General features: G+C 45.7%; 1 protein-coding gene across 5 annotated transcripts in view; it reads right to left on the reverse strand.

Annotated features, from left to right (window-relative positions):
- Positions 1-4,396: 4,396 nt before the first annotated feature.
- The window catches only part of kdm6a (lysine (K)-specific demethylase 6A), a 51,015-nt gene continuing 30,300 nt past the window's right edge, over positions 4,397-25,111 (reverse strand). For 3 of the 5 annotated variants that reach the window (XM_061691118.1, XM_061691116.1, XM_061691120.1), the window contains 15 exons: positions 23,877-23,984; positions 23,424-23,801; positions 21,537-22,351; positions 19,545-19,674; positions 19,330-19,435; positions 15,150-15,355; positions 14,974-15,026; positions 14,829-14,894; positions 13,877-14,025; positions 13,677-13,791; positions 13,410-13,597; positions 13,172-13,313; positions 12,597-12,723; positions 11,433-11,603; positions 6,135-8,295 (listed from right to left, as the gene is read on the reverse strand). In XM_061691118.1, the coding sequence (XP_061547102.1) occupies positions 8,245-8,295; positions 11,433-11,603; positions 12,597-12,723; positions 13,172-13,313; positions 13,410-13,597; positions 13,677-13,791; positions 13,877-14,025; positions 14,829-14,894; positions 14,974-15,026; positions 15,150-15,355; positions 19,330-19,435; positions 19,545-19,674; positions 21,537-22,351; positions 23,424-23,801; positions 23,877-23,984 (2,805 nt within the window). In that variant the 3' untranslated portion in view covers positions 6,135-8,244. Of the gene's footprint in view, positions 5,165-6,134; positions 8,296-11,432; positions 11,604-12,596; positions 12,724-13,171; positions 13,314-13,409; positions 13,598-13,676; positions 13,792-13,876; positions 14,026-14,726; positions 14,895-14,973; positions 15,027-15,149; positions 15,356-19,329; positions 19,436-19,544; positions 19,675-21,536; positions 22,352-23,423; positions 23,802-23,876; positions 23,985-25,111 lie in introns of those variants that run through there. The other 2 variants (XM_061691117.1, XM_061691119.1) reach the window with 2 other exon arrangements.

The raw sequence follows: 25,111 nt of genomic DNA on the forward strand, positions 1-25,111 counted from the left end.
CCCATCCATCCATTTTCCGTACCGCTTATCCTCACGCGGGTGGAAGGCGTGCTAACCACCCCCAACCGGTTGCCGGTCGATCGCAGACTGAAACGGTTCCTCCTAATTGTTATAAAAAGAAGGCGTCGCTGGTTTATTGTCCCGAATAGAACGTGGCCCAGTGTCCCCCATTTTCTGCAGCGTTCGTCCTGGTGCCCATCCCGGCTGACTTTGGGTGAGAAGGCGGGCACGAGCACAAAGAGCAACGGGCAGTTTAGAGTCTTCAATGAACCGAACGGCTCGTTTTCAGAATGCGGGAGGAAGCCGGCGCGCCCGCAGAAAAGCCACCCGAGCACAAGGAGAACACGCGAGCTCCAGCTCCGCACGCGAAGCTCGGCGATTCGCACAACTTTACGGCAGACGTTCTTCTAACCCTTCGACGTGCCCCGGAAAGTGAATTGCCCAGAGATGCCACAAAATGGTGGCAAAGGACTATTTTTGTCGAAATGAAGCTCTTCAACACACTTCAACAGTTCCTTGGTACCATGAGGGCGCCCAGAGCAAGACTGTTATTGCTTTCGTCTGAGCGCAAGCCTCCAGCAAATATGAGAGGCTCCAAAAAGCCCGACCAATCCAGGGTGTACCCGACCGAGTCAGCTGGGATCGACGCCAGCCGCCCATCCATCCATCCGGCTTATCCGAAGTCGGGTCGCGGGGGCTGCGGCTTTAGCGGGGACGCCCAGACTTCCCTCTCCCCGGCCACTTCATCCAGCTCTTCCGGGGGGATCCCGAGGAGTCCCCGGGGTCTCCTCCCGCAACGCCTCACCGGGGAGGCGTCCGAATCAGACGCCCCGGCCACCTCATCTGGCTCCTCTCGATGCGGAGGAGCAGCGACTCTACTCCGAGCCCCTCCCGGATGTTCTCGAAGGGAGAGCCCGAACACCCTGTTCTTTGGGTCACGACCCGCAGCTCGGTACGAGCGTATTACGGGCCACTTTCTAAACATTTGTTTATGGTTAGCTGCGGTCGGTTGACCCCGGCGGCGACGACTTTCTTGTGTGTTTGAAGGATGTGTGAGGGGCAGCGCTAGAAAAAGAGAGAAAACATTTTCAGTTTGAGAATGGACTGCATTAAAACTGCTGTCAATTATTTGGCAATGACTTTAGTGGACGACTTTGTCAACCACGTATCATTTCTATTTTTTGGTGAACCCGATTTTCCGCATCATGTTGGCGGAGTGACCCTTTAAGCACACCATATTCTCTGTCAAATGATACGAAAAGCAGACTAGGCGGATGACTAAAGTGTCGGAACTTCTCTTTTCAGGTCCTTTTTTAGCAAAATATTAACTCATAAAAAGTAGAAGACAACGTGCTTAACACAACAGACGCACATTTGATTTTTGTGGTGTTCCTCAAGGCTTAGTTCTTAGAACCTGTCTTTTTTCTTCATTCGGGCATTCCATTGGCAGTGTTACTAATTCAGCATTGGAAATTATGTGAATTGCACGATTTATGTTTTTCATAACAGAGTAGAAAAAAAGAGCTGCAGAGTAGAATGGACATACGAAACACAAGTGCAGACCTCCCACTCATGACAACAACTGCATTCTGCATAATGGTGAGTTATATTTTCGCTTTTTTTTTTAAATGTCAGTCTGCGGCGGCGTGGTGGACAACTGGCTGGAGCGTCTGCCTCACAGTTCTGAGGAGCGGGGTTCAATCCCCGGCCCCGCCTGTGTGGAGTTTGTGGCTTTTCTCCGGGCACTCCGGTTTCCTCGCACATCCCAAAAACATGCACGGTAGGTTCATTGAAGTCTCTCAATTGCCCGTAGGCGTGACTGTGAGTGCGAATGGTTGTTTGTTCCTATGTGCCCTGCGATTGGCTGGCAACCGGTTCAGGGTGTTCCCCCGCCCGCCTCCTGCCCGAAGATAGCCGGGATAGGCTCCGCCGCGCCCGCGACCCGCGTGAGGAGAAGCGGATCAGAAAATGGATGGATGTCACGTCTGTCGAAATATTGCTTTACATAAAAGCGGGCTGTTGTAAATGCTTCTCCGGCGTGACGACTATTTGTTGACAGAGTCCATCCGTTTTCTGTATCGCTTGGGGTCATTCGCTGGCCAGCTGGATCTTGTCCTCGCTGACTTTGGGCGAGGGGCGGGGTCCACTCATTCTAGTATCAAAATTCAAACCGTTTCTTCTTTCTGATTGAAATCGTCCAATCTACCAAAGAACACCAAGTAGGAGTCCCTATCAAGCGCTAAACAAGCTGTTTGGCATACAAGTGTGTTTCAAGTAACATTCAATGGAATTTGGGCAACAGGATGTAAACACTTTCACACATTCTATGGATGAAACCACAAAACAAATAAAATGATACGACTCAATGTCTATGAATTAACTGAGTGGTTTATTCATGTCATCGATGGCATGATTTAGAGGAAGGTGATATTAATTCTCTCGGTTCCTCTTTCACAAACTGTCACTTGTATAACTTCCTCTTTTCATCTCCTCCTTTGTGCATGTGCGTGCGTATTTTTAGGAGGTTATCAAATTTTGATCGTGCTTTGGAACAACTATAAGACACGGAGCTCAGGCAGGCAGGCAGTCACCTGCCTGCTGCGGGACCGAGATTAATAAGATGATTAAATCGGATCAAAACCAAACTGTGCCAACTTTGAAGACACGAGAAAATGTCTTTTCTCTTCTCCCGTTTCATTATTTTCCCAGCATGCTCGTGGGCTCCGTCGGGATGAAAGCAGGGCAACTGCGTTTTCTTTTTCTGGTTCTGACTGTGACAAATCTTCGGCAAAAGTTGTCGGCCTTCAGAGTGAGAACCTGAGGTGCGCGTGCTCATTGCGACCCGAACTGTCTGCCTTGACACGCGTAATAGCTGTCAAACGGGATCATTTGCGTGCTACCGAACTGCTCCGCATCATTAGGTTCCTCCTATTTTGTAACTCATGTCGAGTTTGGTCCCAAAGTATTCTGCCGGTCTTTGCATTTCAACTGATCTCAGTTGTCCGAATATTTCCGAGCCCCTGCAAATGGAGGGAGTCAAACGACATCAAACGGCAGCAATTCTTGAACGCGAAACCCATTTTTTGTTCAACCTGCACTCTAATCACACCTTGATTGTTTGTTTCGTCCAATTCAGTGAGGTGGCGTATGAAGGCAATTTCAAAAGTCAGTGACTCTCAAAATGTTTTTGTCCCAAATGCGGCTTATTTGCTCACATTTTTAAACACTAACAGCGTATTATGTTTCGATCACGTTGTGAGGTCATTTCCCTTTCAATTGAAATGTCAAAATTGTACTAAACATTTCGAGGACTCTCTCTTTATGTGAAGGTGAGTAATTATACTTGTTTTTCTCGGATGAATGCTCTGAAATTCGGAATCCAGTATAATTTGAAAACTACCTCGCTTCTAAAACGGCGCCGTTTCGAGGGCTTTTCCCGTGTACAGCAAGCTTGAGAACACCCCACAGATGACGCGGTAACATCAGCCGACATCCATCCATCCATCAAGGTCAGTAGCTCTCGTCCTCAGTTGGGTCGTGGATGCGCGGGAATCCCAGCTGACTTTGGGCGAGGGCGGAAACTCCGCACTGGACCCGTCAGTCAGTCCATCGCACGACAGAAACACGAGCAACCATTCGCAACGGCATCCGCACTTCCGAAAAAAAGAGCAGCACAGGTGTCAAAGTCAAGACTGGCCGCTTCATTTCCTGTGGTCCGCTGCAGCAAATGGCCAATAGCGGGTCTCGCTACTTCCCGTTTCTTGCTCAATGGATTTGCCATTTTCATGAGGGCAGAAAACTGGAACCAAAATTGGAATTTGTCTTCACCTCTGACACGATTGAACAGCTGCATCTGTACTTCAATATTTGGTTGCCACTATTTTCCGTGACCATTAGCTCATTTTCAATTTGTTAACAATGGGCTCTACAAAATGACCACTTTCTTTGATTTGGATATTTTTCAGTACATTTGGATTGATATGAACATCTTTATTGAGTACATAACTCCCATATTCCAAATATAAATATTGCCATTTACAGCAGGTTTTTTTTTTTTGGCTCTCATTTCCTTTCCCAACGGAACGCAAGGGTAATTGCGGCACTGTAACGACAGACACTTTTTCAGTCAGAAACCTGAACAACCAAATGAGCGACAACCCGACCGAGTTCTCAATCAAGCGACGAGGCGTGTTTTGAGAACGTTGGAGGAAGCCCGAGTACACTGTGAAACCCGCCGAAAACACGGGAAGAACATGCATGAATACAAACACGCAAAGGCCAGCGCTGAGATTTCAACCTCAAACCTTAAAACTCTGAGGCACTAGGTCACTATGCTGCATCTGCAAATACAATAAGTCTAAAACAGTCATGGTTGAACAAAATCTCCCAGTATAAATAGAGACAATGCATTTATTGACGCATAAACCCTCCTTTCAAACAACAAACCCGGTCTGTGCACAATGCTTACTAAGCACTTTTATTTCTATACAAAACATAGAAGCTCTGCTCAAAAATCACAAGGCTCCTTTAAATTTAATAGCAAGTATTCTGGACCAGAAAAATGACAGCAATCAATCAACAAATATTTCCAAGCAATAAATATGCATTTATAAATAGTGTACATTAACATCAAAATAATTAAAAAACCTTGAACTCTTATGTGCAACTCGTTTTCTCGTGTCTACAAACGATTGATCAACATTGTTCCAGCAAAATGAGATATGAAAAAAAGGGAAATGTTGTAAAGGCTGCATCACTCAACTGTTCACATTAAAAACAGGCTCCTTTGTTTTAGCGAACGTAGAAAAGACCAGTTAGGTGATGGCAAACGGAACCAAAAAAGAAGCGTCAGTAGTCAGCTGATTTGAAAGATTCGTATCATATGTACAGCGCTTCGATTTCATGGCGTCATGTCGGAGTCCGGCGGAGGAGCTGCCTTCCCCCTCCAGTCCACCAGGGGGAGGCCAGTTGCATAGACACGCAGCTTACGCACGGCTAGCTGCCTTGCTGGAACGCTACCGAGCGCGCTTCAAGAGGACTGACGGCTTACTTCCCAAATGACGACAAGATGAAAAGCGGAGAGTCCGTTGTGGTTGGAAAATGTCAGTCTTTGAGATCATCATCATCATCATCATCATCAAGACGAGGAAGGCAAGGGACTCGCCTGTGAGGAGAAAACAGCAAAGAGTCACTTGGAAACTCAACGGCCGAGTGTCCAAAATGCACAGAGAGGACAACAAAATGGCGGATTGGTTAATGATGGCGATCAGGGGAGACTTTTTTTTTTTTTCTTCTTTAAATAAATTCAAGGCCGTATCATAAGCCCAACGGCAATTTGACTTAACACAACTCTTGTGTGTACAGGGTAAATCGTCTGCTTTTCGGCATTCGCAAGTTCGTAGATTTTTGGGGGGACCTTACCGTTGTTCGCTCCAAAAACTGGAAATTCTTGGCCGCATACCAAGGTTGAAAACCAAAGCAGCAAAAGGAATTATGATGCCAATTATTAGTCAAATCTAATCTTATTTATACAGTACAAAGTGCTTTCCACAGAAATATATTTTTAAAAAAATGAATAAATACCCCTCCCATCCCACAGATAAATGCAGAGACACACATACAAAGACGTACACACACACGGGGTTGGAGATATGGGCAACTAAGTATCAATATTTTTATTTTATTTTATGATACTTTGACAATATCCTATTAAAAAAAAACCCGGCCTAAGTCCCGACTTGCTTCCCAGGACATTTATTGATAGACACAGCGTTTCAGAACAGCAGCCCTCGTTTATTTTTTAAAGTGCTTCATACATACATCATCGACAAAACATTGCTCAAGAATATTGTATGGCAATATTTAACCATGAATTCCAGGCTATATACAGGACAGTATGCCAAATCAGGTTTGCGCAATAGTATTTTAGTTAAGCTTTTGTTCAACAAAAATGTAAACAAATGTCCAAAAATGAAGATGAAATGAAAATCAGAATCATCTTTATTTGCCAAGTATGTCCAAAAAACTCACAAGGACTTTGTCTCCGGCAGTTGGAGCCGCTCTAGTACGACAACAATTGACAGAGAAAACAGAAAGACATTGACCAAAAAAAAAAAAAAAACGTACATCGCTGGCATGTGTCATTTTCGTGTCGGCCAACAACAAACTACCGGCTACATGGCATCCATACAATAGGATCAAAAAATAGATAAATTAATTAATAAATATATAAGAACAAATCAGAATGTAAAGCAGACAGGTGAGTCTTGAACCTCCTCTTAAAAGCATCAACAAACACTCTTGCGTTCCTGATGCTGATTTTTTGGCTGCTAGGACTTTAGAGCTGCCAACCAATTAAAATTAACTTGCACAACAATTGATCTCAATTTGCATATTTTTGAAATGATGTCAAGAACATTATATATTATATACACACACATAAAAACACATATGCAGAGGTGGGTACAGTGGCCAAATATTGCACTCAAATAAGAGTACTGTTACTTTAGAATATGACTAGTAAAAGCAAAAAGTAGTCATCCAAATTTTTACTTGAGTAAGAAAGAATTGAGTAATTGGTGAGTAACTTCAGTTTTTTATTTTATTAAATCAGAGCATGAACAAATTAAATAAATAAAAACAATTAATAAATATATGGGAGTCGACACACACACCTGCCACCATTTAAATGTTTAACTGCCCAAAAATCAACAACACATGCATTGGGCCCTACAGAAACATTATTTGCTTTATTCACTTATATGACTTCATGAAGAGGCTGTTTGATGTGTGCACCACAGCTAATTTTGCCATATCCACTGCCAAAACAACAGCAAAAACATCTGCAACTTAGCGTAAGGTGTTATCTCAAGTTAGAAGTGGGCTGAAATATCCAAGTTTGGGCAGTCACAATTGAAGAGCTGCATGACAAAGCTGTTGTTTTTGGGAGTCCGGAAAGTAAACAGTCACACAGCTGTCCCCGCCTTCGCCCCAAAATTAGTCATTTTGATTGGCTCGCGAAGGCGACGCACTCAGTCATGTCACTGCCTTGTGTCGTCCGATTGGTGAATTAGAGTCAAATGACAGTGATCCCGTTTGATCGGCCCGACGGGCGCCCCGTGCCCCCATGCGGAAGGCGAAGATGGAGTCTAAAAATAGACGCGCATACACAAGAAAGGGTAAATAAAAGTAGCCAACGGCATGTCGATCATTGTAACGGAGTAAAAGTATTGATCCTTCTTCACATAAATATTCAAGTAAAAGGTAGAGTGCATTTAAAGTACTCTGACAAGTACAGTTTATCGAAAATGTTACTTGAGTCTATGTAACAGAGTAAATGGAGCAGGTTACTACCCACCTCTGCATATACAGTGGGTATGGAAAGTAATGAGACCCCCTGTTATATTGCAGCCATTTGCTAAAATCCTTTAAATTCATTTTTTCCCCAATGAACTCACAGCACCTCATATTGACAGAAAAAAAAACAAGGGTTGAAATTTTTGCAGATTTATTAAACAAGAAAAAGTGAAAAATTACACAGCTACGTATTTAAACCCTCTGCTCAGTATTTAGTAGAAGCACCCATTTTGAGCTAATACAGCCATGAGTCTTTTTGGGAATGATGCAACAAGTTTTTCACACTTGGATTTGGGGGTCCAAATGAACAGCTGGGTAAGTTCTCCATCAAACACGCCGGGTTCCCTCTCGTCATTGTCGGAGTCAGTCTCGTTGCCGGGGGGGCTGTTCAGCAATGATGCCGGCTTTCGCGAAAGTCAAAGCGGATACCTTAGCCCAGGCATCCACAATCCATTCACATATGGTGGCCTAACTCGCCCGGCGCTGCCTCCTAGTCTTAGTAAAGCGGTGTTCGCCATCTGTCATCCATCGCTCCCACCCCGCTCGCAACTTCGCTTTGAACACCCTGTTTACACCAATGTCCAGCGGTTGGAGTTCCTTCGTCAAGGATCCCGAAATGATGGCAAGCTCTGTGTTCATTTGCTGCACTGTTCATTATTTCACAGCGGCTGTGAGATGGGGGCGCACATGGAGTCACAGATCAACAGGGACGGTGACGCGTGGGAAAAACCATCCGGTCTCTTTACGTGCACCACACTCAGCCACTCTCTCATTGTCTCCTCATCCATCCAGCCCTTCTGATTGGCCTTAACGATGACTTCGGCAGGAAACTTTTCTTTAGGCAGCGTCTTCCTCTTATAAATCACCGTAGGTGGCAGTTTCTGTCCATTACCGTGGACCTATCCCATCTGCTCCATTTGCACACGGATTGAGGAGTATCTGTAACATTTGCACAACCGACATTGTCCCAGATGATCGCACGACTCGTCACTTTAAACCGCATACACTCCTTGAAGTCTCGGCGCCCTTTGCAAAATGGTCATTGCACCGGACTATTGCAATATGAGTCATTCGAACTTGCTCTAAGTGCTAGAGGACTCTGCATCTTTTTGCACAATTGTTTTTTGTCAATGTCTTTATGTCCCCAAAGTGTTCTGTAAATTGACCGTCTGTCGTACTAGAGCGGCTCCAACTACCGGAGACAAATTCCTTGTGTGTTTTGGACATACTTGGCAAATAAAGATGATTCTGATTCTGATGTTTATGCCACTGATCTAATAATATTGGGAGCATAATAATTCAATCATTATTGCTGTATTAGTCGTTTCAAACTACTCTGAATTGCTTGAGGACTCTGCATCATTTATACAACTGTCACTATCAGCATTATCACATTACTGGCAACAATTCAGTGCTAAGCGACTCTCCATAATGTGTTCTTATGTCCTAAAAGTATGTTTTGTCACAATGGCTGTCTGTTGTCGTACTAGAGCGGGTCCAACTACCGGAGCCCCAAAATCCTTTAGTTCCTTGTGGGTTTCTGGCACACTTTGCAAATAAAGTTGATTCTGATTCTGACAGTTCATTTTACACTTGAGACTGTGTGAGTCCCAGGATCTATATGTCTTGAAACAATGAGTCCCAGCCCTGGAACAATGAGTCCCTGCAACTTATCATGATGGAGTACAGATACAGTAATCCTCCACTTTATGACGGTTGTTGCTTCGCGGTCCCGCAATATTGCAGATTTGAATTTGTGCATTTATTTTTGTGTTATCCATTGCGCTTGCACTCTCTCTATATTGTTTCAGCCTGCAACGGTCGTACATTTTTCAGGACGATATATTTTCCCAAAAACCACCACGATAAACGATAGTATCGATGTTTTTTTTTAATGTCGTGTTATCTATTGTATAATTCCTGCTGCCTCTTGGCTTTTGAAAAATACATTTTCTCTCAAGAAGCTTTTACCTGGTTAAATAAAGGATGAAATATAAAATAAGGCCCGCCCTCGAGCTGCTGGACTGTGATGTGAGACCTTCGCCTGTCAATCAAATAACGCTGAAAATGAGTTCGCTGAAGTGAACTAATGCCTGAATATTGATCACGTGTGCCGCTGTGCTTATGGTTTATAAACAGTTAACTTTCCCGTGTGTGTGTGTTTGTTATGTGGGGAACACCCACACACAACTCCAAGCGCTGACGTTTTAACGATGGCGCCGCAGTGGAGTGAGCTTTTTAGCTCCAGCCCTTAGCTCGCAGGCTAGCGAATCTAATAAACTTAACTTTTCCTAGGTTTCAAGTTGTGTGCATCTACGGAGCAAATGCTGTTCTGCCAGCGGCTTGCTGTGTTGTGAGCGGCGTGGCGGGTGTTACCACAACAATGAAAATGTATCGAGTCCAGAAAACCCCCGTGTCCATTGTATGGTATGATAACCCGTCCCACTCCACCTCTGATTGGATAGCACCAAGGACTCAGGCTTGTGATTTGTTGTGTGTGGAAGCTCGTCACCAACACACACACACACACACACACACACACGTAGGGCGGGTCTTAAACCATGAGTCTACATTCGCAAAATGAATATGCTTCATGCGTCCCTGCTAATTTTTGCGCGTCTCAAGACGCGGGACGTACATCAAACGAGATCCCTGTTCATGTACATCCTTTTTCAGAACAATTAATATATTGAACATTCGCATTGGAATGTAGAACAATCAATATCTGAGATAAAAACAGGCTCTGTTCACAAAAAATGCATTTAAACATTTAGCACAGTTATTAACAGTCATGAATACTTTAACAGGCAATATTCTGCCAATCAAGTTTCCAGTTGGTTAAGAAAAAGTACAAAGTATAGCAACGTAATTAACAGCACAACAAGTAGATCAAAGCAACCCGTTTTAATTCAAGATTTGTACTACTATTTAAAAGTTTCTCGCCTTTCTTTAAACGCTGCTTAGTCAACATGTTCAACGGCTACATCTCTTAAAATAGTGAGTACGAGTACGCTGTATTGTACATAATGTGAGCATACGTGCGCCATATACGTTGGTTGTCACGTTTGTATTTGCACTGTTGGGCAAAGAGTTCCATAAGTGCAAGCTGACAGGAAATGGTTGTTCCCAGCTGAAGAAATTGCCTGGGATGGTTGCTTCTCAAATGGATTTTGTCACTTTGAGGTTTTAAATTCTGTTGTCTTTGTTGCGACTTCATACAAATTCGACAAAGCAGCTCATCGCTGTAAGCCAGATGGCCGCGTTTATCTGGCCTGAATCCAAAATGTTCCCACATCGTCGCGATGGCGTTAGGCTTTGGAATTCATTCCATTTATGCCACTCAACTTTCTATAACAGTGCAGCTACCGGCTTGCCGTCAGAAAACCCTAGAGCCTTCCCTTCACTATCTCTGATTGGTTTAGAGCCCAAGATGGGCGTCGCGTGTCTGCTTTCAAGTTGTGGAAATGTTATTTTCTTCCTCAAATGACTGGACGCGCAGGTGCACCCTCTGTATTTTTGCCATACCATTCAGAAATTAGGGCGCATATGCGACCAAAGCGGTCACACTCTAGAACCCCGTCTCGTCAGCAAAAAAAAATAAAAAATCATACGCAGATTTCCAGCACCATGCGGAGTATTTTAAGCCATAGCTCTGCATCTTAAGATTCAGATTGATCTTCCTTTATGCGAACCTGCTCGTTTTTTTAAGCGTCAGACACGGGACCCACATCAAACGAGATCCCTGTACGGTGTATGTATATACACAAACTGTATTGGTGCGGCTTGGCAGCACTGTGGCGTAGGCAAAATAAAGACGCGTGATATTGGATTGACAGCGAGAGCCTGGTTGCAGCACATTCAACAGACGCCCACAGCGTCCAAAAGCAAAAAGGCTCGATTTTTCATGAGTTTCAGGCCTGGTTTTATATATTTGGCCATTTCTCTTTTCAATCATTCAAATTTGGCAAGGTTGTTGAACACTCTTCTCTGTACTTTAAACGATTTGTATAATTAGTGAAAGACAGGTTGAAGAGAAGCAAAGCCATGAGCATGGCAGCTGTGTGTGAGACGCTTACCAGAGTGAAGTGGTCGTAGACCTGCATGAGCTCTTCAACCTTGTACTGCTCCAGCACCACAAAGTTGTCCAGATTGGGGCTCCCCCTGCGGGCACAGTCCTGGCAGTGCACCACGTAGGTCTTCCTGCTGTTGCTCTCGGTGGTCACGAAGAGCAGGTCGTACACCTCCACCTGCGTGGACAAGTGGACACACACAGGTGGAGGATGAGATACAGCGAGGCACAGACCCACAACATTTCTTGAAGCAAAGGTCCAGAGGATTCTCGTGCCGATCTATTGTGATATTTAAGTTGCGGGCGGCTTGGTGGATAACTGGTTAGCACGTCTGCCTCACAGTTCTGAGGTTGCGGGTTGAGATCCGACCTCGCCTCTGGGGAGTTTGTATGTTCTCCCCATGCCTGCGTGGCTTTTCTCCAGGTACTACGGAACATGCATGGTAGAGGTTAATTGAAAAGTAAATTGTCTGTAGGTGTGAATGGGACTGCAAATGGTTGTTTTTTTAAGTGTGTTTCAGTTCACATCTTACAAATTCTGCAAATTCACTTATGACCGCATTTGTGTAATGTTCTCTCATTTACTCAAAAGCAGCATTTCAAAATAAGCAAATGAAAAGGGAACATTGTACGTTCAAATAAAGTGCTTAACATCAGAACAATGAAGCAAAGAATGTTCCCCAGTTTTAGAGGTTATGTTTGTTCAAAACGTATGTTTCATAATGGAATCAAATCAAATATGCTCCTAGTGGGAACTTTCCACTGACAAGTATCCTCTAAGCAAAAACGACTTTGGCCGTTCCATTTTGATTATTTTGCAGAGTGCCATTTGTTCCAAATGTTCTCTTCCTTTACTGGTCATTTTCAGAACTTTCTCCGCCTTTTTCTTTCTCCCCTCTTCTTTCTGTCTGGTCTGCGCGCAGTCAGCAATGACTGCTTGAGATGCAGACTTGATTGGCTGCGTAAAGTCACATGGGACGGCTCAAGTCGAATGTGATCGGTTCGTACGTTTCGTCACTCCCGTAAAGCCTCTAATGCTGCGCCGCTTAAAATAGAAGCACTCCGTAGCCTCTCTTTTTTGGCTGGAGGTGTGGGTCCGTATGGGACTGCTTGTGGGTTCGGACCCGGACCGCGGTCCTGCAGTTAGCTACCTCTGGTCTATGTGGTTTACCTCACAAATGCTGCAGTAGTGCGCAGGCTCGTTGTGGGTGCGTCCGTGCCACACTAACTCCTTCCCGGCAGCCAACAGAAGCTCCCGCTGCATCTGACACTGCTTCAGAGTCCGCAGCAAGCAATACCTAACATGGACACATTGGCTGGAGTTACAAATATCATCAATCATTATTAAAAATGCAGTCGCAATGATATACGTGTCCTTCATTTCTGGCTGTTCTTCGACTGTTTACCTAAAGCACAAAATAACCACTCGAGAATGGCAAAATTAACATGGATAGGACTTGGAGCACGGCAAAAGCAAAAGGAGCTTCATCTTTTTTTATGTATGATCAAAACTTTATTAAATTTAACATATTTCCAAACATGATTCTTTAATCGATTTGGTTTCTATTATGAGCTTAATTTTATATATTTTTTAAAATAATACAAGCACTTTTTAAACCAACTAAATTAATTCCAAGCACCATACGATGCAGGCAGCGCACTGGACGCATCACAGTCATGTGAAAATAGCCATGAGCTCAAAGGTAAAGGAAGGTTAGGTTTTTGAAAGGAGAAGCAAGTTCTCACTTGATCATCTCAAAGAGCTTTTGGTCAGACACTTTGATGTTCCTGGCCAGGTTCCAGGAGAGGTGGATCATGGGAACAATGGACTTGACGCTCTGCAGTTTGTTCCACTCGTAGCGCTCTACTGCCAGCTTGTACTGATGGGCTGGCGAGGACATCAGCAGATAAAAGCCCTCAGTTACTGCCTAAAAACAACGTCATCACCGGAACCGATCAGTCCTTTCCAGAGTGTTGCCCTCACCTGTGAGGGGTCCGACATTCCACGCGATGTTGTTACACCAGCCAATGGCCTGCACCCAGTGGATGGCACCAGTGTTGAGCCACACCAGGTCCCCGGGGCGCTGGATGAAGCGGTAAACAGGCACGTTGGTCTCGTACAGGTCTTCCAGGTTCGGCCACCAGGAGCCCATCAGGAAGTTGATGTTGTTCCTGTCATGGAGCCCCCAAAAGTCAGCGTCAAGACTGGAGAACCAACACCTAGCATGCAGTAAATGAGCTTCTGACGCACTTTTCGCAGAAGCTGTTGATGACACCCCAATATGGTTCAGGCACAGCAAACCATTCGCAGTCGCCAGGGCCAATGTTGATGTTCACCGAACAAAAGTTATTGTTCTCCTGGTGACCTAAATAACCCCACAAGCGCTTATTATTAGCCAAAGTGACCCACAAATCGCAGGTGATGATTTCCTATCCTTTTTGCATGTTTACCTGGTGTCCTGCTCCCGGGAACCTTCATGTAGAGCTGCACCGTGTTCATGCCCAGGATGGTGTGCCCCACGTGGCTGAGCAGGTTGCCGGCCGAGACGACCCGGGCGAAAGCCGGCAGCTTGGTCAGCTCCTGGAGCTGCTGCTTCCACCTAGAGGCGGGGGGAACATTCCCGAGAGCATGAGACAACTACAAGTGCAACCACTGGACATCTTCGCATATGTATACTCTAACAGTAGAGAAAGAACAAAAGCACAATTGAGGTGTACTCTATAATCTGTTTAATTTTTTTTGGTATTTGAATTTGTTTAACCAGAAAAGCCTCATTTAGACTAAAAATCTCCTATACAAGAGTGTCCTAGTCCAGTGTCCTAATAGTTGCATCTCTATATGGAACTCAACTTACAAACAAAAATTTAAAAAAGGCACGTCAACATATCTGTGAAATCTCAAAAAGATCAAGCATCAAAGGTTGAATACAAGTCAACTGAAATCTGAAATTCTTCATTGTCAGCGTTTTCACTGTTGCTGATATTTTATCTTTTATCCTAAAGGCTAGATATTAACGCTGATTTTAGTTTATTTAACCTCTTCAAATGGCATTCAATCGATTTCAGCCCAGATCTCAACAAGTGTTACATGCATCCATTTTCTAAAGCGCTTCGTCCACATCGAGCCGATCCCAGATGACTTTGGGCACACCCCGCGCTGCTCGTCGGCCAATCGCAGGGCACATTTAGTCAAACAAACCATTCACACCTATGAGTCTTCAATAGTATAGTTACAGTATAGTATTACATAGTATAATTACAGACGCCTACAATTTAAATGTGATCCAATTGAAATTGTTACCTGTTCTACAATATAACGATTCTCTGTATGCCAGAGGGATACAAGAAACAATATTCGACATCTTCATTTTCCTTGTGGTCATATATGCAAAGGTCCACATACTTCTTTTCATCAGAGAGGTCTATGTTGGTGCCAAACTTGATGTGCTTGAAAGGACATTTCCTCCGCCTACCGACACAAGCGCATCAGTGTGAGCAACAGGAACAAGAACATTTTTGATTGTGTGACAGCAGAAAAGAAACGTCACCTATCAGATGAAGCTACCTCTGCTTCCATCTCCTTCTTCTTCTCGTTCTCCTCCTATTTCACAAATCAACATCCACTTGAACGTACAGCGTGTGGACCAAAGCATTGGGAACATGGCCATTCCACCACCGATAAGTTAAATTGGAAGCTAACGCGGACGTCGCGGTTACTACTAACCCGAAGCGACTCCTGGAAGGACGAGGCCTGATACTGGGCGAACTTGACGATGGTAGTGTGCGAGCGGCTGCTCTCACAGCGCCACATCTTGTGGCTGCCGCTGGGGTCCCAGTTCTCGTCAGTGGGCTGGGCCAACTGGGTGCGCACTTCCACCAGATGGTCGGGATTGGCCTCCACCAGCGTCTTGGTGGAGAAGAGGCCCAGGTCTGCGCACAAAGGGATGAACATGGAGGCTCCCTCAAGCCTTGAAATCTGCATCTTTAAGTTTCTAAATGCGAGACTGATTGCTGTTCTACAATGTCTTGTCAATGTTTTTTTTATTTGTGTCCTACAACAATTTGAGCACATGAATTACCGTAATTTCGTGTGTATAATGCGCAGCCATGTATAATACGCACCCCCAAATTTGACCTCAAAATTCTGGAAAATCCTTCTACCTATGTATAATGCATTTTTACAATGCATGATTTTGCTTCTACCCATATGATCAAAACATGAAGTATTATCTGTATTTTGTTAGTTTTTTTAAAAATAATTATTCTGAAGTTAAGCACTTTTTTGAACACTTAATCCTTCTTTTAATTCACAGCCCTACTTTTATTTAGTAAATGAGAAAACACACAGTTGTGCTCATATGTTTGATTAACCAGGCAGAATTTGTAAGATGGGTACAATTCTTTCAAGAAAACATGAAGGACCAGGCGAAACACATTTAATTTAATTTTAATGGGTTTCAAATTAAAACGGTCAAGCATTTCAGAAAAGCATTATCATTAAACAAAACATAACCAAAACGAAAATGATGGTTATTGTTCAGTCATTAGTCATATTTATTTAAAAAAAAAAAAAAAAAAAAAGGTATGTAAACTTATGAGCACAACTGTACATATATGTAGTCATTCATACGTACGTCATATTGGAATGAAAGTGTAGGCTACACCTTTTTTCTAACCACTAGGTAGCAGTGGCATTTAGGAATGAAAATGTACAGCTTTTCCACAACCACTAGATGGCGACATACATTTATAAAATGCGCAAGGTTTTTTCTATTTTCCCCTATACCCATGTATAATGCGCACTATTGACTTATGATGAATTATGGGGGGGGGGGGCAATGCGCATTATACACGAGAAATTACGTTAAGTGGCGGGAAGTGTCACTTTAACTGACAATCTGATAGATTAAAACCCCTCCTTGAGCTGTCACCTTATTGTGGTGGGGGGGTTTGTGTGTCCCAAAAATCCTAGGAGCTAAGTTGTCTGGGGCTTTATGCCCCTGGCAGGTTCACCCATGGCAAACAGGTCCTAGGTGAGGGACCAGACAAAGCATGGCTCAAAGACCCCTTATGATGACGACAAAAAATGGACACAGGTTTCCCTTGCCCGGACGCGAGTCAACGGGGCCCCCCTCTGGAGCCAGGCCTGGAGGTGGGGCTCGAAGGCGAGCGCCTGGTGGCTGAGCCTGCACCCATAAGGCCCGGCCGGGCACAGCCCGAAAGGGTAACGTGTGTCCCGCTTCCCATGGGCTCACCACCTGTGGGAGGGGCCATAGGAGTCTGGTGCAGTGCGAGCTGGGCGGTGGTCGAAGGCGGGGACCTTGGCGATCCGATCCCCGGCTACAGAAGCTGGCTCTAGGCACATGCAATGTCACCTCTCTTCCACTCTGGAGTTGCCCACGGTGAGAGGCGCCGAGCAGGTGTGGGTATACTTATTGCTCCCCAGCTCGGCGCCTGTATGTTGGCGTTCACCCCGGTGGACGAGAGGGTAGCCTCCCTCCGCCATTCGGGATGGGGGAGGGGTCCTGACTGTTGTTTGTGCCTATGCACCAAACGGCAGTTCAGAGTACCCACCTTTTTTGGAGTCCTTGGAGGGGGTGCTGGAGACCGCTCCCGCTGGGGACTCCATCGTTCTGCTGGGGGATTTCAATGCTCACGTGGGCAATGACAGTGAGACCTGGAAGGGCGTGATTGGGAGGAACGCCCCCCCCGATCATAACCCGAGCGGTGTTCTGTTATTGGACTTCTGTGCTCATCACGGATTGTCCATAACGAACACCATATTCAAGCATAAGGGTGTCACACGTATACTTGGCACCAGGACACCCTAGGTCGCGTCATCGAAAACCCTAGGTTTGTGGTCGTTTCATCGGACTTGCGGCCGCATGTCTTGGACACTCGGGTGAAGAGAGGGGCGGCGCTGTCAACTGATCACCACCTGGTGGTGAGCTGGCTCCCATTGTGGGGGAAGATGCCGGTCCAACGAGGCAGGCCCAAATGTATTGTGAGGGTCTGCTGGGAACGTCTGGCGGAATCCCCTGTCAGAAGGAGTTTCAACTCCCACCTCCGACAGAACTTTGCTCATGTTCTGGGGGAGGCGGGGGACATCGAGTCCGAGTGGACCATGTTCCGCGCCTCCATTGCTGAGGCGGCCGACCGGAGCTGTGGCCGTAAGGTGGTTGGTGCCTGTCGTGGCGGCAATCCCCGAACCCGTTGGTGTCCAGATGCCGTCAAGCTGAAGGAGTCCTATCGGGCCTTTTTGGCCTGTGGGACTCCTGAGGCAGCTGATGGGTACCGGCTGGCCAAGCGGAATGCAGCTTTGGTGGTCGCTGAAGCAAAAACTCAGGCATGGGAGGAGTTCGGTGAGGCCATGGAGAAAGACTTCCGGACGGCTTCGAGGAAATTCTGGTCCACCATCCGGCGTCTCAGGAGGGGGAAGCAGTGCACCATCAACACTGTGTATAGTGGGGATGGGGCGCTGCTGACCTCGACTCGGGACGTTGTGAGCCGGTGGGGAGAATACTCTGAAGACCTCCTCAATTCCACCGATGTGCCTTCCCATGAGGGAGCAGAGTCTGGGTTCGCCAAGGCGGGCTCTCCTATCAGCGGGTCACCGAGGTGGTTAAAAAGCTCCTCGGTGGCAAGGCCCCTGGGGTGGATGAGATTCGCCCGGAGTTCCTCAAGGCTCTGGATGTTGTAGGGCTGTTCTGGTTAACACGCCTCTGCAACATCGCGTGGACATCGGGGACAGTGCCTCTGGATTGGCAGACTGGGGTTGGTGGTCCCCCTTTTTAAAAAGGGGGACCAGAGGGTGTGTTCCAACTACAGGAGGATCACACTCTGGTAAGGTCTATTCAGGGGTGCTGGAGAAGAGGGTCCGTCGGGAAGTTGAATCTCAGATTCAGGAGGAGCAGTGTGGTTTTCGTCCTGGCCGTGGAACAGTGGACCAGCTCTACACGCTCGGCAGGGTCCTCGAGGGTGCATGGGAGTTCGCCCAACTAGTCTACCTGTTTTGTAGACTTGGAGATGGCGCTCGACCGTGTCCCTCGGGGAGTCCTGTGGGGGGTGCTTCGGGAGTATGGGGTACCGAACCCCGATACGGGCAGTTCGGTCCCTGTACGACCGGAGTCAGAGTTCGGTCCGCATATCCGGCAGTAAGTCGGACTCATTTCCGGTGAGGGTTGGACTCCGCCAAGGCTGCCCTTTGTCATCGATTCTGTTCATAACTTTTATGGACAGAATTTTCTAGGCGCAGCCGAGGCGTAGAGGGCGTCCGGTTTGGTGGCCTCAGTATTGCATCTCTGCTTTTTGCAGATGATGTGGTTCTGTTGGCTTCATCAAGCCGTGACCTCCAACTCTCACTGGAGCAGTTCGCAGCTGAGTGTGAAGCAGCTGGGATGAGAATCAGCAAATCTGAGACCGTGGTTATCAGTCAGAAAAGGGTGGCGTGCCCTTTCCAGGTCGGGGATGAGATCCTGCCCCAAATGGAGGCGTTCAAGTATCTTGGGGTCTTGTTCAAGAGTGAGGGAAGAATGGAACGGGAGATCGACAGGCGGATCGGTGCGCCGTGAACTCTCAGAGTGAACTATTTCATGATTTTTTTAAAATATGTATAATTTTCATGCTTATAGAAATATATAGACTTTTCTAGCATATCCTAATTTAGAGAGATGCACCTGTACATCAAGGGCATCAAGTTCTTATGTGCAGTACCGTTTTGTGTTTGCAGATGGTGCTGTTGCCACACGTGTCAAATAGAGCCACAAGACGCAATTTGCGACACATCCACAGTATCATGCTGCAGTGTCCAAAATGATAGTAAATGGCAGCAAAAATAAACAATTTAGAGGATTTTATTTAGGTTTTTTTTTTTTTTTTTTTTTTTTTTAGGTGCAGTTTCTTACCTAGTTTGAGGGCTCCTGCCAGGCCCCTGATGACGGTGACAGGGTTGGCAGGGTTGGTGCAGAACTGATGTAGGGGAGGGTAGAAGGCGTCCCTCTTGTTTTCCAACTGCGTGTGAGAGAGGAAGCGCATAAGTTTGGACCCCCTCCAGGGAGGCTAATGAGAGACTGTTTCGCCAACATTACAACATCATATTGGGCCTGTCTATGGAACTCACATAAATGCTTGGCGTCGGCGGGTTGAGCTTGTCCTTTGGCAGGGGAGGGGAGGGTGTGCTCGGGGGTCGTGGCGGCGGGCACTTGTCCAGAAAGATGCTGCTTGCCGACAGACCGTTCTTGCCCAAGTTTCTAAAGGCATGGTGAGTCATGTGATTAGCTCAAGTGAAAAGTTGGTAGGAGTGAGTGAGCAACCAAAAACAGCCCAATTGGAGGAGATGCTATTTGATTTGAAAAGCATCAATGACACTTAAAAAAAATAATAAGAGTGAATATGTCAACATTTCTAATTCCAGATGTATTAACTAGACAATAAATGCTAGTAAAAATGTGGCCAGTAAAAAAATAAAATAAAATAAAAATATATAAATAAATAATAATAAAAAAGGTTTTATGGCCGGCCCAAAAAATACAGTAAAGGTATGACAAAGGAATCACGTCACACGTAATGGAGGCGTATGCTGAATTAAACTACTGTAGGATTGTACCTTATTTGTGGCGCATTTACATTTAGCCAAGTACATGACAGGACTGTGGTCAGGGTAAGCTGACCATTTTTATCATTTAAACCCTTCACCTTTCGATAAATTGCATTATGTTCAATTAAAAAGTTTACATTTGAGAAAATTCGATATGAAGTCCTTAAGATCCTTAGCAAATAAGTGAATCATCTCAACACTTTTACAGGAACAATAATTACCATTTAATGTAGTTTACTATTTGAACCGCCTTTATACGCACATCTTGGTGATGAAAAGCGTCACTCGTGTCACCCTCAACTTTTTCTCCGTACTCGGCTGACACTGACAAGAGCATCATTATACAGCATTACATTTTTACAAGGCATGATGTAAACTCAATAAGTCAATATTTTGCTGTGATGGAAGGCTTTTCTTTTTACAATTCAATAGTAAAATAAAGATTTGTTCTTCATATTAATTCATCATAACATTTAGGCCTTGCCTACAGGAAATGTCAGACTATAGAATAATGTATTTTTTGTACTTTGTGAATAATGCTGAAGATAAACTTTCTCCCCCAAAATTATTTTTTAATTGTTTCTTCTGAGAGGTGTAAATGTTCTGATTTGCAGTTTTGTTCCTAGAAGCGTGGAAATGCAGCACGCCAAACAGTCCCTTCTGGTGCACGAAACAGTGTGTCATGGGGTAAAGTGGTAAAGTTTTTGGAGGCGTAATCCCCGCAAAAAGACAGCCCGCCATACTGCTAGAGCTGTGGTGCAGGCAGGTAAACCAGCAGCTGGGCGTGCTCATCTGCACCCGGGGGACCCGCCGTCCGCTCCATGCCAGGCGCCTGGCGCTGGCCGTGTTCGAATGCAACTTGGTTCTTGGGCTGGAACAGAAGAATTCTATTTGGTTCCTCTTTATTTGGCTTTGCACTTGGCGGATTTGTTTTGATCGTTTGTTGGATTGTTAGCAGTGACTTACTTTCTGTCAAACAATACATAAAACGTTGGCACAGATCCTAATAAAACACGCAAGATGAAAAATGCATTTTCGCCATTACCATCAACTTGCATCAGGGCTACGGCTGGGAAGCAGCCATTCAAATAGAGCACAAGTCGTAGAAGGGCTTTACATGTCATGATTGTTTTGACAATTAGGCAGATTTTCCTGTTTGGTCTAGACAGAGGTCTGCGCGAGTGTTATTGTCGTTTCAATGTGTCTTCATTTAACATTGTAAATTCTGTAATTTGGCTTGTAAAGTGTCTGACATGCAGAAAAGACCAGCAGAAATGTGTTTAATTCACTAACCATTTATTAACATACTGTGTAATTTGTTACCGTTGCAGAGTATTCAGAAGAACCAGAATTTTATTTTGTTTCCCATTTTAATAAGAGAATGTGCTTTATTTTATTTTGTTTGTGCGCGGGCTATTATCAATTTGATGGTACGTGGCAGAATACATGCTGAATTTGCATCAGCTCAGGTCCAAACAGCCACAGATGGAGTTTGTAAAATAGGAAACATCGTACCTGCACGCTTTGAGCACCTCGCTGGAGCTGGGGTAGATGGAAACCGAAGACCAGGGAGCCAGGGTGGCGGGGGCTGAGTGTTTGTGCAGGGCCCCTTCCCGAGTCGCCACCTTTTGCGGGCTCAGAGAGTCTTCCTTCCCATTCACTGCGGGCCCCTGACTGTCGGTCTGGCTGTTAAGGCAGGAGAGGCTGCTGGGAGCGTGCGCGGCAGCGGCGGACAGTGGCGAGGATGCCGAGGAGTGCTCCGACGCAGCTTTGGCGACACCGGCGTGGACATTGTTGATTTTCTCTGAGAAAGGCCCTCCGTGGTTACTACAGTTATTATTATCATCATTCGTGGTGGTGTTGGCTTTTCCCTTTAGCAAGGCTGAGAGTGGAGGATTGTCTAAAGTGGGCGCACCGGCGACCGGAGAGCCAGGTCCGTCCTTCGCCCGCAGCCGGATGTGATTAGTCGATCCCTGCGTGGGTGTGATGCAGAGATTTGGGGTAATCCCTGCAGCGGTGGTGGCGTCGGGACCTGACGGCAGAATGGCAGCTGCTCCCGCGCAACCCCCGGAAGGCGCATTGTCTTTGGTGTGGAGCCCTGAGGTAGTGGCGCAGTGGGTAGGCGAGGACAAGTGGTTGGGCGTGGACCTGGGGGAGGCGGGGGATAAGGAGGAAGCCGAGGACGAGACGGTGCAGGGCCCAGAAGAATGTCCCACCTGATTGAGAATAGCTGAGGAAGAGAATAAGGTCTGAGGGGAGGGGGAGCAGGACGAGAAAGGGGGTTCTCCATTGGGACCTGCCGAATGTGAACCTGGACCTTTGTGAAGTCCCTAGACAAAGACGAGAGGAAACGCACTGAATAAGATTCAACAGCAAGATTGAACAAATCTTAAACGATGCGAGCTAAAGGCTTCTTTATCCTCGCACGACCGCGCTGACGTCAATGCGGCTGTCCCGCGCGCAGTTTGCCTTTATACTCGAGCGCAACCAAGGCATGCAGTTTTGAAAATGTGCTGCAGTTCTCCTCCGAGTCAGGGGTGTCGCTGCGGCTGGTATTGGCTAGGACGCCACAGGGTGGTGTTTCCTCTGCATTTTTTGGCCATTTCTATGTTCCTTTCAGCAGCAAGGAACAAAGCAACAACAATGGTGACCGTGGAACAGTGCCTGCTAGAACAAATGGACCCGGATGACCAGATGATAAGTTTAATTACGCTGCAAAATCGATCAAGGCGGCGGCGGTGTGTGGAACCAAGTGGAAGGCTGCGTACGACCTCACAGCATGTGACTAAAACAAACCAATCACGAGAGACGATCTCCGTGGCGTTCTACGCGCAGCAACGTTTGCCATGACGTGATGCAATGCGGGCGTTGTTGGCCGTGCGAGCGCGAGAGTATAAAGAGGCCTTAACTGTTCACACATTGACATTTAAAAAAAATAAATAAATAAAATCTGATCCATGTCACATCTATGACTATACACACACTGCAGCGTTTTTTTTGTTTACATATGTAGACGGTTTAATTTGGAATACAAATTTCATACTACTTTATGGTCACATATACAACAAGTCAAGGACTAAGAGGCAATTTAACATCTGAAAGTGTTGTGTTTGATAACTGTTAAATGGAAATAAGCTTTCATTATACCAGTGATACTAGAATCTGTTGACTACCAAATGCAGTTTTTGCTGACAAGCAGAATAAAAAGATAATTTGGGGGGAAAAAAAGTTATTCTCATCATGCACAAAACGCATACCAAAACCGTACTAATCTTGGCCCAAAAACTGAGGTGCAGACCATACCGTGGGACAGCTGTGCCACAACAGCTATGATTGTCTGGCATTAAATGTTTGCCCAAATGGGCCAAAAACATAAGGTAACCTGTGGCCCAAAATGTTCACCTGAGTGTTGGCGTCGCTATGTGGACTCCTCCGCGTCTCGTCTGCATGAGCGGGACTGGCGCTGCCGGGGTGACCGATGGCTGTGCAGTTGTGAGGTAGACAGTTCTGCTGCGCGTAAGGCACGTTTCCGTCGCTCGTGCCGCCACCTTCTGGCAATGCCAGGCGGTCCCCACCGGGGGACCCGCCGTCGAGCGGCCCCAACGACGGACTCGAGCATGATCCGTTGGCCGTGGGTCGGGTGACTGATGGCGGTCTGATGGTTCCGTGATTGAGGGGGGAATAGCGAGGGGGGCCTTCGCGGCAGGTGGGGGACTCTGCCTGAGGACCATTGGCAAGGCTGGCCCGCGGTTGGACACCCGACATCGCCTGATGCCTCACCTGATGAGACCAAATGGAAAAACTGAGGAATTGCGTGTACTTGCTTTAGAATATTGCATAAGTCAAAATGTGTACCTGCTGCTGATGCTGCTGCATGAGTGAGAACTGGCTCTCCAGCTGATCCAGCATCTGCACCTGGAGGGGCTTGAGGATGGCTCTATTGGTTCGCAAGTGTTCCAGAAGCTGCATAGAACACATTTTTATACTTTTTTACTTCAAAATCTACACAAACATCATGCTGAAAGATGAAATAAACTGAGATACTGTATCACTGGTTGTAAACGTAAAATATTCTTTATCTACCACTAGGGGTCCCTGTATCAAAATGGCCAACAGATCAGGGTTCCTTAGATAGAGAATGGAGGTGCGGGTTAGGAAAATGTCTTCAAGCCAAACAACAATGTATAGGATGCTTTATAATTCACTACAAAGTATTTTGTCCATCAAAATACATTTTCTTCTATTGCTTTATGCATAACATAGATCAAAATGTGTCTGGTTCAAGTTTGACATCTATGCGGTTTGTCAACTGCAAACGGCAATAAACAGCATAAGACTTGTAAAAACGGGTGGACTTGAAATCACTGACGGTGTGAAGTACTTTCACCAATTAATATTCAAGTACCTGCCCACTGCACTCAGCCGAACGGCAACGCGTCATTTACGGGTTTTAAGCCGGCCAGTCTCAGCCATACAAATACAGGTATACATTTATTGTTGTTTTACAACATAACCCAACTATATTTATAATTTATGATTTAGCAGTGTATGAAATAGCAAAGATTGCATTCATTGTCACCGGCAAAGATCATCGCGGCAGGTTCAATTCAAATGAAGGGGAGCAGATAACGAGCATGACCTCCCTCTTTCTCTTTTCATTTTCACCCACGTCGCCTTGCAGTTCACGTTCCCGATTAGTCGGCCAACAATCCAACGCTTGGTGAATTGCGCTTCACAATGACAGTAAGACAACAAAGGACACGACATTGCTATGAATGCTTAGCCGCCCGAAGCTTCTAGACGTTAGTAGATGCTGTGAAATTAACCCATCACAGACAAGCGGTTTTCCATATTTAAATTGGAAAGATGAGCCATCCAATCAGAGCAAAGCGTATGTACATTATGTCACATATAAATAGAAATCCATCCATTTCCACTGCCAGGCGTAAAAGACAAACTAAAATGGCTTGAAAAAGGACACTCTGGGCATTTCCAACCAAAATGATCTTGCAAACCCAATAAAAAGGATAACAATAAAATTTTAAATGTATGCAATGGGACCTTTAAATAAAATACAATTGAAAACAAAG

The sequence above is a fragment of the Phycodurus eques genome, chromosome 12 (genome assembly GCF_024500275.1).
Source record: "Phycodurus eques isolate BA_2022a chromosome 12, UOR_Pequ_1.1, whole genome shotgun sequence".
In the NCBI taxonomy this organism is placed as follows: domain Eukaryota; kingdom Metazoa; phylum Chordata; class Actinopteri; order Syngnathiformes; family Syngnathidae; genus Phycodurus; species Phycodurus eques.